Source organism: Maniola jurtina, chromosome 18 (assembly GCF_905333055.1).
Source record: "Maniola jurtina chromosome 18, ilManJurt1.1, whole genome shotgun sequence".
NCBI classification, from domain to species: domain Eukaryota; kingdom Metazoa; phylum Arthropoda; class Insecta; order Lepidoptera; family Nymphalidae; genus Maniola; species Maniola jurtina.
Genome location: NC_060046.1, coordinates 6137969 through 6157926, shown reverse-complemented (window position 1 = coordinate 6157926; position 19958 = coordinate 6137969). Strand labels below are relative to the sequence as shown.

The following is a 19958-nucleotide window of genomic DNA, read 5'->3' as shown; positions in this document are numbered from 1 at the left end:
ACCTAAAAGTTTAACTAACTGGTATCAGCCGCAGCTAGTTGTAGTCATCTAAAACTAAGTATAAGTACCTACTACCTAGTACCGTACTTCAGCTTTCAATTTATCTACCCACATACTTAGTACGTTAAGCAAACGGCCTTCAAATGATTTCCAAAAGCGCGTACCTACCTACCTAATTTATTAAAAAGATATATAGGTATTCGAAGCGAATACCATTTCCATTTACCGCGGAACCTTTGCTGTGGATTCCGGTAACCCTGGTGATCCCACCATTAAGCTTAAGTTTCCCGTTTTTATTGATCGAAATAGGCACGCGATAAAACGTTGTTCCTTCATTCTAAGTAATATGTGGTAATATATAAATGGTAATGGCATTATGGACAGAATTTAGACCAGTATAGAGTTATGAATATAAGTCTTAATAGTTATATTAATATGAGGTGCGTGGATGCGTGGGTAGGTAGCTATATAAATATTTAACACACGCGTGTAACATTTCCTTTCACCGCGTTTATTTTGCGTTTTGCCGAACGCCGCGTCCGTCAGTCTGCGCTGAACCCAATAAGAGTAGGGCGGGGGCAGGCGTGTGCTAGCCGGCGTCGACACCGTCCGCGGTTCGGCTCAGCGATATTAGTCCTTTTTCGTCAACAGCTGTACCAAGTTGTACGAGAAATGTGTGTTTTCGAACGGAACTTATCTTTGTGAATACCGATTACCGAACGATATAAATATGTCATTTTAATGAAACGTCAATTTCGTTTGGCGGCTGGCACGATTTTACGAAAAACATTGATAAACTTTGGTAAAATAAATGAAAATTTTGGATTTACCGGATTATATCAGATATTCCTTCAATTATCTAATCCTATAAAATGCTGTAGGGAGAAAAGTGACGTTAAAATTTACAGTATTAAGTGTGAATTGTGTTAGAAAGTTTTACTCGAGGTGGTTCGATCGAATGACGAAAGTTTAGTGAATAGTGTTTACTGAGTGGCCTCATTGAACAAGTTTTTTGAGTTGAATAGTGGGCATGACCTTCTAAATGAAGGAATCATATCCTGAGGACATTATGCTCTGTTTCGTACAAGGTTTTAATGATCGCGAAACCGGGTACAATAAGAGCCGTGAGACAGCAGAATGTGATGTTGCAGATGTTCCTATCTTGAGAAAGAAGAAGCGAAGTAAACCTTCTTTTAGAAACTCCTTAAACACTGAACCAAGTGGGCAAAATGACTTTGGATTGGGAAGACATGACAGCTTTGTTGGAAAGTCTTTTAGAGATACAAGATACAAGGGTGCACCTGAAGTAAAGAGGAGCTTTAGTGACCGATTTTCAGTGATCCCTGATGTAGGTGGAAGGAAGGTGCCTAAAGGACTTTTGACCATACGTAAAACTTGGTAATTATTACAAATTGAATTTTCTTCTCTGCAAGCATTAAAATTAACCTATCAAGTTATACTTAAGTATAGTGAATGTAAAACAAGTGTAGTCCAATCTGTAGATGCAACATGGTGATTTGCAGTCATAGACTAAAGATTAAAGCCAGGGTGCGATTGGTTTTTGTACAAATGTAGTCATATGACTACATTTGTACAAAATGCCTCGTGTTCAGATAGGACTACTTGTTTTGTGTGCACTTTACTTAGTTATAATTATGCACTGCTAATAATGTTAAGTATATTTTATTTGCTTCCATAGTTCAGTGAGCTAAGGTCTGAAAACAAAGTCATAAAATTCCAATGGTAAGAAGTCTTACACATATTCTTTACTTTACATGCTTTCATACCTTGGTACTTTTTTTTTTGGAAAATGGTTTGAAACTACTCAGGCTTGCTTAGATTAGTCACGTGAGTACATCTGGCATCACCTATATTTATAATGGATACCACTCATTTTATTTATTTATTTATTTATTATTATTTACATTTAAAATATACAGAGAGTTTTTATTACAGTCAGCGCCACAAAAACCACAGTTGGTTTTACCGGGCACTGAGTTTATTAATTATAGCTATACAATAAAAATAAAATTATAGAAACCAGCATAATGACAAATTGGTAATGTAGGTACATAGTACTTAATCTAGTGGGTAGGTAAGAATAATGTGCATTTGTAATTTTATAATTTTATAATTTTTAATCATGATGATTTAAATGCTAAAACAGTGTCAAAGTAGTGTTAAAACTTGATCCTTGTCCCATTATTGATAAATATGGACAGGCGGACAGACAGACAAACAACAAAGTGATCCTATAAGGGTTCCTTTTGTCTTTTTGGGGTACAGGACCCTAAAAACTGAAAAAAGTTAGTAACCTAAGTAAGTAAAGTAAAAAGTAAACATGATTTTCCATATAAAAACTGTCATAATGTCATTAATTAACTTGTTTTATTTTATTTTGGTGAGAAGGATCACTTATATAAGCTAGGAAAAACCAACTTACATTTATAGTAAACTAACAAGTATTTTAATATATACCTATCATAATAATACCTATAGTTTATCTAACTACATGACAGTAGAATCAGTACTGCAGTAACACCTTTGGATATATCTTATCTAATTTTATCTATTATATTGATAACAACTGGATCAATAGCTATCTGCTATGGTATGCCAAACTACATAGTTTGCAATTGTATAGCAAACCCTAACTAAGTATAACAAAAATCAATTATCTTACCATTTTCAAGATTTATACAGAATTATTATTAAGTAAGTATTTAATTATGGTGTACCTATATTTTATATATATACACAATATGAACATTTCAGCATAGTCAGCGTAACATAAATGCAATCACTTAAATAAACAGTTACCAATAATAATTAGGTAATAACTAAGTAGCTATCATTGAAAATACAAGCAAAATCATGAACAATTTTGCTGCCATTATAATATTTTTTAGTTAGCAGTGCAAAATTCAACTTACCATCATGGAAAATTTTAGATTTTTCAATATTTTAAGTAGTTAGGTAGGTATTTACTTATCTTGTAATTGTGTGAAAATTATCACTGGTTTAAAACATTTACATACAAGTACTTAAATGTTTTGAGTTACTTCAGATAAGAATGGAGGTTTATCTTAGTTAGATTTTTTCGTGCTACTGTTTCTTTGAGTTTTTACACGACTACAGCAAAGCCAAAAGGAAGGGTTATGATTTTAGCAGTCTGTGTATGTATGTATGTTTGTATCCAGATTCTGTGTATTGTACCGCAGCACCTAAACTACTGAGCCAATTTGGAAGAATGAGGTGTCAATTGATTTGTTGTAAAAGTCTGATGACAGGCTATATTTTATATGGAAAAAATTGACCTAATGACAGATGTTATATCAAAAAATGTAGGGATCTTCAAGAATTTTTTTTTACTATTGTATCGAGTGAGATGTCAAAAGAAAGAGGAAAAATTCAGAGTCCATGAATATAAATGTACTACAACAGTAAAATATACCAAGCTATACAAGAACAATTTTACTATAAGATTTTAGCGTTTATTAAGACAATTGTAGGCTTTAGTTTTCAAATTTTTGTGTCAATAGGTTTGTTTGATTAGGTACATCTAAGTTAGACTGGGCAGTAAAAGGAATTTGCCAGGATATTCCTTTACTTCCTTCCAGACTTAGCTTTTCATAATTCATCATTAATATCATCCAATCACCGCTGGTCTACTACTGAGTACAGGTGTACTTTCAGAATGAAAAGGGTTTTGGTCATAGTCCTCACACTGGCCAAGTGCGGAGTCACACACTTTTAAGATTCAAGCCCCTTGCCATTTTGATAAATTTACAGAGCCAAATTATTAAAAAATGATGACTCTTAATACATCTACCTGTTTTTATTTATAACTAATATAACACTGCTTTTTTTGACCCAACCTAATATTTCCATTTGCTTATTCATTATATTTGCTGCCTCTATTTTTCTCTCCCTTTCTATATTTCAATGGAGCCTAACTTTTGTTGGCTATTATTAATATTATTATTGTTTGCCGGCAAAGACTCCGACCATCTAAAGCTAGACTAATAAAACTACCTCAATAATGGACTCCTTAGCAAAATTCGCCTAAGGTCTCGTATTTAATCTTTATAACCTTGCGTATCGTGTTTCACAAATTCGTGGCACTGGCTTATGTCGCAACACCTCCGATGATAGATTCCTGCCATATGCTACTGACCTACTTTACGTTGAACCGTTCTACCAAAATAACTGTTACGTTGTTAAGGCCAAGATATTCTCGTCCCTTTTCTGTTATTTTTTTGTTAAACCTAAAACAAATTCCCTTGAGTTTATTTCAGGTTGTAATAAAAAATTTGAAGTATGTGATGCATATAAAAATTGGCTTAGAGTAGGTATGGTATAGCTACTCGTAGAACCCCACATTATGATGAAATCATTTACTTACATTGTATTTTAAGACTTACTAGCTGATGCCCGCGACTTCGTCCGCGTGGAATTAGGTTTTGAAAAATCCCGTGGGAACTCTTTGATTTTCCGGGATGAAAAGTAGCCTATGTGTGTGTTTTAAGTGAAGGAGTAACAAACATATACACACACATACACACAAACTTTCGCCTTTATAATATTAGTGTGATTATAATGTAAAAAACGTACCTAATAGGTAAAAAAAAGGCAGATACTTAGGTAATAAGTTGAATACCAACTTATTCTCAGATTACCTATACTTTATTCTAACTATAATCTGAGAATAAATTGATAACTATAAAAAGTTATTGTAAATAAAATAGTCCTTCAATGTTATTTTAGGAGTTACTTAACTAACTAAATAGTTAAATGTTAGAAGCCAAAGAATGCGTGTCATCACGAAGTCATGCCCCGAATATTGAGTTAATTAGCAGAAGATGGTCTAGTGTAAATTATTATAATTGTAGTGATACGATCTGTGAAGACAACGACGACGAGTAATGTGAATAGGTGATTATTTACTAGTAGGTAGGTAGCTAGAGGTAGGTTAATAGGGCTTACAGACATTAATGCCTCATTTACACGAGCTTTTTAACGTCCGTTAAAAAAAAATACTTACCTATTACGACGAATCACACTAATATTATATAGGCGAAAGTTTGTATGTGTGTGTGTGTGTGTGTTTGTTACTCCTTCACGCAATAACTACTGGACGGATTTGGCTGAAATTTGGAATGGAGATAGATAATATCCTGGATTAGCACATAGGCTACTTTTTATCCCGGAAAATCAAAGAGTTCCCACGGAATTTCAAAAAACCTAAATCCACGCGGGCGAAGTCGCGGGCATCAGCTAGTGAATAATGATAATTGTTCTATGACGAGCAATGCATGTACCTACCTATCAAAAATTGTAGCTGCCCAATTTTAACGCACACTTTGAAGGTTACATGGATCGATTTGATCTTATCCCGAACTAGCTTTTGCTCGCGACTTCGTCTGCATGCAACTGCCAAGTATCTGTTCACACGTAAAAAAACCGTTGACGTGTGAATATATATCTACTTGGGAATACATTTATTCTATTTGGACGCTTTTTTAGCGGACGTTACAAAAGCTCTTGTGTAAATGAGGCCTAAATCATTTGAATTCATTTTGCATGGCGCATATTATTGCTACTCCAGTAAGAAGCAAAAATTTGTGCTATCCAGTGACGGATTAACCCTTAATCAAATTAAGCAATTGCCTAGGGCATCACGTCTGAGGGGGCACCAGAAGGAGCACAAAAAAATCCGTCCTTAGGGCATCACGTCTCACTCTCACGTCACCAAAAACCACACCAAAAAAAGTTTCTAGGACTAACTTGAAAATTCGCGCGTTTTAGGTTGACATAGAGATTAGAGTCCGACCTAGAGTCATAACCCCACTCCCGCTAGCCCACTCGCTGCCCGCTTATGCATTCGACAATTCGAATGCCCCCAAAAGCCGCAAGGCGCATTTCAATTAATAAATAAATTATGCTTAGGTTTTTATTGTTTTCGCACCTACTCCACTTCTAAAGTACGTTACATCTCAGCTTCTTATTTTACAAAAAACTAATATTTTTAGGCGGTAAAGGTTTATAGACCGATTCTAGTTGACATACGGATAGGGGGGCCCACAGGCGTGGATTGCTTAGGGCATCAAGTAGCCTTAATCCGTCACTGGTGCTATCTGAATATTTAGGGGCAGTTAGTTAATCATTCATTAGTTAAGAGAACAGAAAACAGAGGCATTTCAGAAAAGTAGATCATTTCGTAGGTGCTCTCTTAGTGTTTTTATGGAATTCGATAACAAGTCAGAAAAATTCCAAAAAAAATCCATAATTTGAAAACCAGTGGTTTCATCTCTTGTTTGATTGGTTTCAAAGATCTCTATGATAGCTTCTTTCTAAGAATGCATTGAACAAACGGTCACTCTGTATATAAACTATAACTAAGATAGCATCCAAAGGCGGCCTTATCGCTAAGGCAAAGCTTCTTCTGGGCAAAGCCTTATGTATCAACTTTTCATAATTTCGGGCTCTACTCTCTCCTATTTTATTCATTGCAGTAGGTATTCTCAGAATAACATATCAACATGTGATCTGGTGGTCGCAAGTGGTCTGACCACTGTCATCGAGGTCGACGGACAGCCGGTACCATTGACGGCACTCTGTGACCGCTTTTGTACGTCGACCGCCAATCGTCAACTCGTCTTGCCAAGTGTCAAGTCCACCTTCAATTAAATCAACCTAATTTTTTGTTGAATCATTTTTAATTAGACAATAAATGATATTTCTCTAGATAATAAATTATATAAATGGTCAATATAGTCATATTATATTAAATTAAGCTTGAATCTAAATATATAAAAGAAACAACTGACTGACTGACTAACTTACTGAAAAGAATTTTTGAAAATTCAACTCGTAAGGGGGTAAAATAGGGGTTCGAAATTTGTGTAGTCCACACAGACGAAGTCGCGAGCATAAGGTAGTTCGGGATAAGATCAAATCGATCCATGTAACCTTCAATGTGTGTGTTAAAATTGGGCAACAGCAATTTTTGATAGGTAAGTAGGTACCTACATGGATTACTCGTCATAGCCAGAACAATCAAAAATCAGCACTAGATCTTCAAAAAAATATTTATGTTAAGATAAGTAATGTGAAGTACGGACGACAAAATATTCGTTATTGAACTATTTAAATTTAATATAGATGATATCATCCAAATCCACGAAAGAATGACCGGAAGTGCCATTATTATTGATATTAGGCAAAGACAATTAATAACGGTTCTATTCATTGATATACAAAATTCTACTCTTCGATTAAATTACAAACAAATCTAGCAAAACCTTGGAAACTGAGCCTACTATTTACGTATGATATTGAATTAAATTGTTATACCTACTATTAAATTATAGAAGTATGCAAATTTCATCGAAAACCTACCATAAGCATACCATAAGTAATTTAACTAAAGTAGGTACCTACCTACCTAAGTATCTAAAGTGGTGTTATTACAAGGATGAGGAGTAGGTATGAGTTATGACGTCTTATGAGTTTTTTGATCGAATCAGTGAACGCGTAGATGAGTTTAATAATAATAATACTCTTAAAGAAGGCACTGTTTACGTGGTTTACAGTCCATAATTCCGGCAAACATTAATAAGGTATTAAAAGTAGAGTCGATCTCTGATAGCTGTGAATAACAATAACATTAACATTATAAGTCTTATAATACTTGGGAAATCCACTAGTTATGGAACTTCGCACCGGTAGTTTTAAAATTACTTTCAAACTACCATACGGCATACCGATGTGAAGTTCCATAGTGGACTTTGTATGGATAGCTTAGACGTAAATTTCCCTTGGGATATAATAAGACGCTTTCAACTTTAACCGATTTTATAAGCTGGAAGTATTAAAAATTTAATCCTTATGGTCCAAAAGTAAGGATTCGGTAAGTCCTAAGGGCCCCTTCAGTAAAACTCTACATGTCCCCGCTGCGCTGCCTCTGCTCTATTACGAAACCTTATTATAAATATTCATGCTCAGTAACCAAGGTTACATGCTTATGCTTAGGCACGCTGATAATGTTTTATGTTATAAAGCTAAGAAATAATAAGTATATATATTATATAATGTATTATTCCAATCGCAGCCTTTGCTATAACATGGGCCAGTTCAGACTGAATTACATATCACTTACAGTACAACCAAATTAATAATGCGCATGCAGATCTTCGCTAATTGTCGTATTCCGAATCATTGAATCGTAAGAGCCCTAAACAATGCACTTGCATTTTGCACCTTGTTATAAACAAATAGGAGTCAATATCATGTGTATCATACGACCGTTGCCGAACAGTGACGAAGATTTCTATGCGCATTATTAATTTGGTTGTACTGTACGCAATTCTTAAAAACCGGCCAAGTGCAAGTCGGACTCGCGCACCGAGGGTTCCGTACTCTGGGACAACAAAGTGACTCTAAAAGGGTTCCGTTTTTCCTTTTGAGGTACGGAACCCTAAAAACCTCAGGAGGTTTACTACCTCGTTTACTGCGATGAAAACTATCACAACTTCACTCAAATGCGTCAGTTATATAAGTGGATCCCCAGTTAAAAGCGGCTATACAGATGAATGTTGCAATTTATTAATGTAGAGCTAGCTATACAGATTATATCATGTTATGACAAAATGGGGTAACGTAGGTGTGCCGACGTCATTACAGTCTACACACCTACGCTTGATGCCAGAATCGTCACGATATATCAAACGTTTTACGTATGTTACGTATCTGAAAATAAATGATCAAAACATCCCTCCCTTCCTTTCATATTTTTCTTTACGGAAGTACCTACTTAACTAGTCTGATAACTCCATAATTTACCCCCGACGCAAAAAGAGGGGTGTTATAAGTTTGACGTGTATATCTATGTATCTGTCTGTGGCATCGTTGCTCTTAAACTAATGAACCGATTTTAATTTAGTTTTTTTTTTTGTTTGAAAGGTAGCTTGATCGAGAGTGTTCTTAGCTATAATCCAAGAAAATCGGTTCAGCCATTTGAAAGTTATCAGCTCTTTTCTAGTTACTGTGACCTTCACTTGTCGGGGGTGTTATAATTTTTTAATTTACACTTGTGCTAAATAAAATTCCGTTTCTACGATGCTTTGATAAGTCAATATTCCATAATAGGTATTCCTCTCTTTTAAATTAGTGCATTCCTTGTACGTACCTAGCTATTTGCAGATAATCTAACAGCCTGTATTATCAATTATCAACCCATTTTGGTGATTTGATTTTTAGGTCTAGTTATTGGACTGGCTGCTACGATCGCCGTCGATATTTTTGGCGTTATTGTAACCCTGTTGAATAAAACAGCAATCGTTCAGTTTGTATGAAATGAATGTCCTTCTTGAATTGGTTTATTTGAATTCTTCCCGTTTTAGAGGATCCGTTGCGCGTAAGGAAGTTGGCGTGTTGCCAACGTGTTAAGAGTTACCGGCGATGTATTTGATACATATGGTAGGCTGAGAACAGTATCTGGCTAGTTTTATTTCATTCTATTCATCTTAAGTCATCGCCCAAGCAGTTAGCTGTTTAGTTCAGAAATAGGTTGATGGACTGGAAGAAAGGAACAACGAGACATTTGAATGCTCGTTTGTATTGCGGTGGCACCATACTGCAATCTTTATCAATATGGACTTTTGTAAGGGATGGATTGTTGACGAGAATTTTCGCATAGCTATTAGAAGGATGAGTGAATTCCGGTCGTAGTTTTACTTTACCGTAGACACAGGTAGATTTATTCAAAAAATTATTATGGCTGTCTCTGTTGTCTGTCCGTGTCTGCTTAACCGCGTTAACTGACATTCATTGGTTTAACAAATTCCTGGCTTTCCTCAGTCTATTTCCACGTGACTCTATCGGTGTGGGATGCCACACCTACAAACAAAAGCTAATTCATTTCTAGTTTTCTTTGGGTTCATCATGGAACACTTTTCTAAATCAGTAGTAGTTAGGTAATCAAATAAGCCTGAATCTGAGTTTGAAATCCTTTTTTAATCCCCGACACAAAAAGAGGGGTGTTATAAGTTTGACGTGTGTATCTGTGTATCTGTCTGTGGCATCGTAGCTCCTAAATTAATGAACCGATTTTAATTTAGTTTTTTTTTGTTTAAAAGGTGGCTTGATCGAGAGTGTTCTTAGCTATAATCCAAGAAAATCGGTTCAGCTGTTTGAAAGTTATTATCAGCTCTTTTCTAGTTATTATAACCTTCACTTGTCGGGGGTGTTATAAATTTTTAATTTACACTTCTCAATAAGCTAATATGACGCAGGAAGTAAGAATTTATTGTAAGTGCTTACTAGTTAAATCCAATTAATGTATTTTAAGAACAATACAAATGTACCGTTTACAGAATCGTATCGAATTTAATTTATTCCATTCGCAGAAGATACTGTTAGTGTGACGTCGTTGGCGTAAAACATTAGAATTGTTCCATACATCTCTAACGTAATTTTGCACTCTAATTGATGTGCTATGTGCATTCGCAGTAAACAATTGTCAATACAAGTGTAAATTAAAAATTTATATCACCCCCGACAAGTGAAGGTTACAGTAACTAGAAAAGAGCTTATCCGATTTTCTTGGATTATAGCTAAGAACACTCTCGATCAAGCCACATTTCAAACAAAAAAAAAATTAAAATCGGTTCGTTAGTTTAGGAGCTACGATGCCACAGACAGATACACATATACACACGTCAAACTTATAACACCCCTCTTTTTGGGTCGGGGGTTAAAAATACACTAATTAATTACCTAGCTATTTGTTTAGAAATTTTTAACAGATGATGTTCTCTCAATTCGTTCAGGACTGGTTATTTTGGGACGATTGTTTGGCACCTGCTAGTTATAATTATGGATTATTGATACCTAAACCAAAGTTTATAACGTTGACATAATAAACCTATTTAATGTTCCGAGACATTTTCGTGTAGAAATCAGGCACCAAATCAATTCTAAATCTGAGCCTTAAAAGGGCTCTCTCCGTCACTCGCTTCATACAATCGTAGTTCCAATTTCATTTGAATATTAAGCAACCAAAGTCCATGAAATTCTGCAGACATATTCTAGAAACTAATATCTGTGTCTGTGGTGTTTAGATTTTTCTAATAATATGTAGTTTTAAAATTACAGGGGCTCAAAGATTTGTATGTTAATTTTTAAGACCGTGTAACTTTGAAACCGAATATTTTAACAGAAATCTGGAAAACCACAGACATAGATATTAGTTTCTAGAATATGTCTGCATTTCATGGACTTTGGTTGCTTAATATTCAAATGAAATTGGAACTACGATTGTATGAAGCGAGTGACGGAGAGAGCCCTGTTAATTATTTATTGAATACACAATATCCGTATTATTTATAGATATGTCACACGTATTTTATGCAAGTCTTCACTAATAACTAGGTACTAGGTATGTAGGTATTCTTGTGTGGAAGAATTTCGTAATCGTGTTGTTTTCCTTGAACTCCGTAAGTGGGCGGAGAATTTATCTCCTTTATTGACTTTGAACACAAACATCTACCGTGCAAGGTAAAATATAAAAATATCAATGTGAGTGACTAATTTTAATACAATCTGGAAAAAATCTGAGCATAATTTATGTCAATCATTATAAAATCCCGAAGTTAAAGCTTGATCGCTAATTATCCAGATGTTGTCTAGATAAACTATGCCGTTCATCTAGAAGGGATAAAGACTATGACAGTTTTTAAAAAGTTCTAAAACTTATCGCTAGTCTGTGTGCCGAGTGGGAGATCCACAAAATTATTCGAATGACTTCACTACTGCGTTAACCGAGCTAACCTCAAACGCATCGAGAATCGCGAGTTAGCGAGTGTGAGATACCACCGAAGCTAACCAGCCCATACGCGTGTACTCACCGTGAATGGCGTTTATTATTTTTGAAATGTTGGCGTCGTGATATAAACCAACCAAATTTAGAATGAAATTTCTATGAAGTGATTGTATGGAAGCAGCTGTCTATCAAAATTTAACTGGTTATATCTACTGTCTATGTTTATGTTTTGAAATCATCGTCTTTGTAGGTAGGTATAGTATGTACGTCATCATTATGTATTAAAAATGAGTCAAGGGTGAGTCGGACTCGCACTCTAAGGGTTTCGTAGCATCGTACAAGATATTTTAATAATTTTACGTGGAAGACTATAAGTTAATAACAACAGCGCCATCTATATGTGATTTAGAAAACTGATTATGTTTATGAACACATATTCTTTTAGAGCCTAGAAAAGTAAATTAAAAGTAGTTTTGACTAAAATACCGCCCTGCCATAATTTTTAAATCGTAGTCCTTTAAATTAAACTTGAAAAATGCAAATAAATGTCTTTAAAATTATCTCCTCACTCAACTTTCACTGTAAAAATCTATGCGACAACTTAACTATCGCGTTAGCGTCGTGTTTACTCGATTTACTTCGCGAATTCTCAAAATTTGATACTCGCACTCGCATAGTTCTTGAATCAACCAATCACGTGCGCTCACGTTGTCACTTTCGCATTAGAGGTGTCAAATATGGTTAGATTCCTATATCATAATATTAATGTTTGTTACAGAAAAATATTGAATATTTTTTACGTTAAAATATATTAACTATCAAAAAAAAAAGCCGCAAGCAGAAACTTGCATGCAAACGATTTTCAACCTTATTGACATATTTCAGAAAACCACATATTAGCAATCTATGAATGATACTGAGCAAGAATATGACAAAATAACAACTTTCTCGTTACCGTCAATAAGGTCGAGAATCGCTTGCACCTGTTTTTCTGTTGCTTTCACCCCTAGCGAACCATTATACAGATTACCACCTTAAAAGCGACGTCTGGGAGGTGTCGGAGGAGGTTCTGTAGAAATATATTATATCACTTTAAAAAAAACAAATAATTTTTATTTTGTATTTTTATACTTAAATTATTTCTTTTCATTATTTTTTTTTATAAGAATCATCAAAAAGAAGTGAGAACTTATCGCCGGCGCACTACTGAGCACGGGTCTCCATTTCAATAACACTCAAGTAATAAAAATAGTACCTAACACGATATACTAGTACCAACAAATTTCAAAGGCACTTGTAAACCTTTACTTCAATAAGTACCTACAAGCTTCACAAAAATAAATAATAGATTCTGTATTCCTTGTTAGCACCGTTCAGGTTCAGATACGGAACCCTAAAAAGCATGACAATAAAGAAATCCCGAAAGACGTATAGTATATGGTAATAATTTTACTCTAAATACCTAGGTACCTATACCTACCTACGTATTTATGCAAAATTAAAAACAATTGGAATGATAAAGAAATGTCAAGAAGGTACAAAAAGTAGATAAGTTTACCCAGTTACCTATTTAAAAATCGTTTTAATAACGAGTTTTTATTTTAGCCTTCATCACGGCTAAAACTAATACAAAAATCGAACAACCCAAGCTCCAAGCACGCCGGAGCTATAACAGACACTCGGTTCCTATGGCTACCTCCCAGTTCCATCATGAGACCCTGGATATAATCCACTATGCCCACCCGGTTCCATCATGAGACCACACAAACACACACATTTCCAAAAAGACCAATACAATTTACGTACCTAACCTATAATAACAAATATGCGCGTCACAAATCTACAAAATCAAGTAACTAACCTAATCTGTGATAATATCAACTCCGAATATCGAAATATGATATTATTTACATTCAGTATTCACCCACAACCAAGTTCACAAATATATAAAACTACTGTCCTGATTGAATAGCAAAATCGAAAGAATCTATTTGATAAATGAAACTACCGAGGGGCGATATTCCAAACGAATTAAAAACCAACGCGTAGCGATAGAATATAATATTTTATCGCGTATGATATTCGCTACTGATATCGTGTGACGTAGATCGTAGGTCTATCTTTGGCAAACGCCTCGTCAAATTTAAAAGCAATTACTAATAGAAAATGTATTGCTTTAAAAATTTTATATTAAATATGGGGTTTAAGGAATATCTAATATCCTGAATATTTTTTTATATTGAATATGTATTATAGATAAATTATTTTTTGACACCACTATTTCGCATGCGAGTCGGTAAACAATAGTCGGTCCCGAGGACGTAAAAAACTCGCACTCACAAATTATGTTTCCACTTCTTGTCACTAGATGGCGCTATTTCAATTCCATACAAAACGCAGTTAACTTTTACGCGATCGAATAGGTTAAAAAACTCCGACTAGGCACACTGGAAACGTAGGAGGAAATTCGGCCAAGTGCGAGTCAGACTCGCGCACCAAGGGATCCATACTCGGGTTATTTTTCCGACATTTTGCACGATAAATCAAAAACTATTATGCATAAAAATAAATAAAAATCTGTTTTAGAAAGTACAAGTAAAGCCCTTTTATATGATACCCCACTTGCTATAGTTATCTTACTTTGATAAATTTTATAAATTGAAACACATTTTAAATTTTTTTTCATGATGTAAACACAAATTCACGGTTTTCGGATTTATTCCTTTACTTGTCCTATAAAACTTATCTTCCTGCCAAATTTCATGATTCTATGTCAACGGTAGTACCTACCTACCCAACAGGTTTTCTTGACAGACACGACAGACGGACAGACAGACAGACGACAACAAAGTGATCCTATTCACGGAATACGGAACCCTAAAAAAAAGTGTAACTTGAATTTTTGAATTTCGAGAGTTGAAAAATTAAACATGTTGTCAACGGTTTTTAACAATTCTATCTGACGTCATTGATAAATCGTTATTGGAAACCTACATCGCAGTGCTACCTGAGCCACAATGCTAGTTCCCATACAACTTATTGTTTAATCATTGCATTCTTGATTTCGCGTCATGGGAATCGACATCTGTTGATTCATATTTGAAAAGTCCGTGAAGTTGCCACAAAGAAGTTCAAAGTTGTTAATATACGTACTTTTGATAGCGGAATGCATTTTTTTTTTTTAAAGAATATTAGCCATGTTAAATGACTAATATTCCCCTTTCCTCTCCAACTAAGCGTCAGGCTTGTGCTAGGAGTAGGTACGAGAATAGTGCAACGGGTGGGGTTTGAACCGTCGACCTTTCGGTTTTCAGTCCACTCCTCTACCGGTTGAGCTATTGCGGCTATTATGTATTTCTAGCAGAGTGACAAGGTCTTTAAGTATATGTTTGTTGATAGCAATTTTATTATACAGTTTAAAATCTATATTATGAACTTCTATTTAACGAAGAACTCCTTAAAATGTAAAAATTGCTAAGTTTCGTTTGTTTATATTGTTACTCTTTTACCCTCCGTTTAACGAAACTATAACGCAACAAAATACTCAGCCCCATCAATTTAGCTATAACTATATACAGAGTTTTAAGCCAGAAAATAAAAGTTTGGACAAATTGTATTTTTGTTTTATTGATTTCATATGTTAGAGAATGTTGTGGGTTTTATTTAGAGATAGGTACATTATCTAGTGATTATCATCTGTGCGCATGTGACTTTTAAATGATAAGACACCTTTAATGTTTTTCGGTTTAAGAGGGCTCTCTCCGTCACTAGTTTCATACAAACGTAGTTCCAATTTCATTTGAATATCAAGCAACCAAAGTCCATGAAATTTTGCAGACATATTCTAGAAACTCATATCTATGCCTGTGGTTTTCCAGATTTCTGTTAAAATATTCGGTTTCAAAGTTACGCGGTCTTAAAAATTTTCATACAAATCTTTGAGCCCCTGAAATTTTAAAACTACATATTTTTAGAAAAATCTAAAACACCACAGGCACAGATATTAGTTTCTAGAATATGTCTGCAAAATTTCATGGACTTTGGTTGCTTAATATTCAAATGAAATTGGAACTACTATTGTATGGAGTAAGTGACGGAGAGAGCCCTGTTAAGTACCTATATAAGTACTGGTTTTAGTGTGTAATAAAGAGTTATCACTTACTTTCTTGTTAGCAAAGCATCATGCATAACTTATTTGTTTATTGTAGGTATACGTATATTCGACACAACTTACTCATATGTTCCCATTACTCAGAATATGTTCAATCAGGTGCGGTGTTTGTTTGGCTTCTTCCATCATGTTCCCTTAGGATTCTTGGCATAACCATCTGGCATATGCTTTGGCTTGTTATCATATTTCATGTGTAATTTTAGTTTTCCCTTTTAAGAAGACTTAGTACTTAAATAATATTTAGTAATGCACTCTTTAACGGGATGGTAATAAATAGCAATCAAATACCAATGATATTTAAAAGTAAGGTATATTTTTGAATGTGGTGCTGCACTGTTAAATGGTTAGAGCTTTAAAATGACTGCATATACATACATTTTTTACAGATTATACACGCCTATGATTATCATAAATCACAAAGAAAAATCTGTAGCAAATAATAATATTATATCCGTTGAATGTCTAGCAATAGGATTCTTAAGAACAGTTATATAATTCACCAAGCATGCGGGATCGGCGGGACTTCTTTATAATACCTGCAAGGGATATTAAATTCCATTAGAGCAGATACTATTACAAATTATTCAGAGATTATAACAGAGTGGGCGTTTCGCCAGAGTCGCATTTGCAATAAAGATAAATATCTGAAATGGTAAATGATTTATGTTTAGAATAGCATACCGGATAACAGCTTGTCATACAAAATATAGCAATGACTAAGCAGATAATATCAAGTTTAACAGGGCTCTCTGCATCACTTACTCCATACAATCGTAGTTCCAATTTCATTTGAATATTAAGCCAAAGTCCATGCAATTTTGCAGACATATTCTAGAAACTAATATCTGTGCCTGTGGTGTTTTAGATTTTTCTAAAAATATGTAGTTTTAAAGTTACAGGGGCTCAAAGATTTGTAAGTATGCGAATTTTTAAGACCGCGTAACTTTGAAACCGAATATTTTAACAGAAATCTGCAAAACCACAGGCATATATATTAGTTTCTAGAATGTGTCTGCAAATTTCATGGACTTTGTTTGCTCAATATTCAAATAAAATTGGAACTACGTTTGTATGGAGCGAGTGACGGAGAGACCCCACTTAAAAGCAAGCACAAAGCTCAGGTGACCAATTAGTTATATAAAAGTATGTCTAAAGTTTTTATTTGCCCATTTCTATAATTTCAATACTTCAGTAATATCAATTTAAGTATTTTGAAGTTCCACGTTATTAGGAGAACTCTCACTGGGGTTTTTTACGATATAAGGTCAACACTTCGTCAGTTCAAGCATTGCGCGCTATTAAGGAAACCCTCTTTAGTGATCTTTTCTGTATTAGGTACTTGTAGTACATTTTATCGAGTACTGTTTGTAATATCTTCAAGTAGATTATCTACCATTTCATAGGATGTTTTACCTCACAAACCCTCCTAGGGGTGAAAATGCTTTATCATTCAGCGGCACCAGAATGGACGGTGATTTTAAACCCTGCGGAAGCTTGATAAAGTATTTCACGCTGCTCGGTATTAGAATACCTAAAAATTAATATGACTAATTAGCAGAATGAACTAAAACTTGTATCCACATGAAAGTAATAAATTATATGTGTATTTTCTTACCATTTGCGTCATATCTATACTTCCTCAGTAATGACTGCATAGACGGGTTTTGAATATTTGATAGCACTACGATTGCACACGGCTGAAAAATTTAAATAATCAATATAGTCAATCATAGCTTTAAAGTAGGCAAAACTTAATAATAAAATTTTAAAGTTATTAGTTGATATCGTTGTACCTTCTTAGGAATGCCTTTGTTTGTTGATCTCTGTTCAAGTTCAAATTCTTCATCATCCAATGCTTTGGAAATTATTCCTTTATCATTAGAATCGACAGCTGTAACTACGGAATCCGTTGCAGTATTTTTATCAGTTATAGAAGCCTCAGTCTCGTAGTAAATAGGCAACATCCTCTGAAACGAAAATAGTTTGAAAGTAAACAAAATTAATCTCGAATTCTAATATGGTACACGTACGTACATTTTCGATCTCCAGAACGTTAAAAAATAAAGCCACTAAAATACCAATGAACCTCATTGTGAACTAGTCCAAGTAACTTCCCCGACTGAAAGTGAATTAGCTCATCACATTAGTTCTAGTTTTGAAAATAATCTCAAATATCGTAAATTCGAGTGCTACTTACACATGCAGCTTGTTATTGTAAAACAATCGCTGCAATTCGGTAACATTTAAAGGCTGATTCACACAAAGCACGTACACGTGACACGTGCGTAGTGACGCGCGTAAACCCCTAACACGCCGAGTAACGCATACGTCCACACTTTACGCAAGCGGTGTGCCATGTTTCATACAGTTCCATACATTACAACGCAATGGTACGCGCCACGTCTACGCTTACGCAGCCTGTGTGAACGAGCTATTAGTTCTTATTTCAGTTGCTTTATATTCTCACATGGCGTAGCTTGTCTTATACTTGATGCAGTGTGAGTGCTAAAACAAACAATGAGTATGATTCTTGATATATAAAACGACTATTGCGATTTTCAAATAAGAATGCCGTTGGATGTACCTATTCAATGATGTGTTGCAACCTTATTATGAGTTTATTTCGATTTTCGTCCAACTGTCTATCTATCTATTTATGAGATGAAACACTATATTTTGAAAACGCTCTTGGTTTTACCTGAATCATCCAGTCAGTTGGTATAATTATATCAAAATCAATCATTATATAAGAAACTAGTTTTTATTATAATATGCGATTATGTAAAGCTCACTGATCAAGCCAAAATATAAAGTCTACCGGAAAATTCCTCGATATCGATTGAATTTCATCTTCGGATTATAGTCTTGTTTTCTTTCTAGAAAGTAGGCTAACGCTTCAAAAGCAGATTTTCCAAGCAAACAGTTTTATGGGAAAACAAATCGGTGTTTACATCTGCTTCGTGTACACTGTTTATGCATTTTGTAGTTATTGCCAATCAATAATAGGTAATCGTCTATTTTTAAGATTTTATAGATAAAGCTTTACAAAACTAAAATATTTTGTAGCCCCGATTATTGTAAAATTAGTTTACTGAATATACTCAAGGTTCTTGTTCAGAGAGTAATCATTCTAGTTAAAACTCAATACATACATATTATTATTATTATTACATTCCTATAGCTTATCTAAGTCACAGAAATTAGAATCAAATAAACGAACATAATCTAAATATACATATAGGTAGGCATATCTAAGTATTTAACTGCAAGATTTGATAAATGTGTTTGTACTTTCAGAAGGAAGGAAAGACAATCTGTTTTCCTCAAAATACTAGTGCATATTTATTACGATAACTTCGAATGCACTTGGTGAATCGTATGAATTACCTGGTTGATGAGGCCCTCACTTGCCCTCAGCTTAATCGACTGTCTCAGAAATCACTTCGGGACAAACGCGTAAAGTATTTCCATGACAACATTCATTTACAGAAGATAAAGTTGCCTTCAAGGCTAACAAGTTAATTAATATCGTTAGTTACATAAACAACTTGTTTAGTACAAAATTTAATATACAACTACAACTACAATTTAATATACTGACTCCTTTTCATAAATAGAAGCCACTCAAACTCCGACTATCAGAATTTCATTCAAACATCAACAGCATTAGTGGTTTTGATGATTGATAGATCATTCGGTCTAAGATTATATTATATTTCTACGGGGGTGTAGGTCTGCTGATTTTCACGGACAGTGTCTAAAATAGTTTAACTTTTACCTATGTATGACTTATGAGATTGAAGAAATTGTATTCTGCCATTCTATATAAAATCTTTTTTTTTCTCTCTCGTCTGGCTTTACAAAGATTAGCCAATGTTAAGTTTGTAGTTATTTCTAACAAGTTGGTTAAACTATACAAGTATGGACCCCGTCTGTGCCGGCGCTCGCCGACATACGCACGGC

At 34.5% G+C, this 19958-nt stretch overlaps 2 protein-coding genes and 1 long non-coding RNA gene across 3 annotated transcripts in view; 1 reads left to right on the top strand and 2 right to left on the bottom strand.

Moving 5' to 3' along the window:
• Positions 1-19958, top strand: part of LOC123874438 — an 83471-nt gene that overhangs the window by 41522 nt on the left and 21991 nt on the right. The window lies entirely within an intron of this gene.
• Positions 7809-18494, bottom strand: LOC123874440. Its single transcript, XR_006797918.1, has 3 exons — positions 18237-18494; positions 9873-9876; positions 7809-7819 (listed from the first exon to the last, which is right to left on the bottom strand). It is a non-coding gene; the product is annotated as an uncharacterized LOC123874440 (long non-coding RNA).
• Positions 15978-18212, bottom strand: LOC123874437. Its single transcript, XM_045919765.1, has 5 exons — positions 18030-18212; positions 17789-17962; positions 17611-17692; positions 17409-17526; positions 15978-16531 (listed from the first exon to the last, which is right to left on the bottom strand). Exons 1-5 carry the CDS (start codon positions 18084-18086, stop codon positions 16492-16494), a joined length of 471 nt encoding a protein of 156 aa, XP_045775721.1. The 5' UTR covers positions 18087-18212; the 3' UTR covers positions 15978-16491.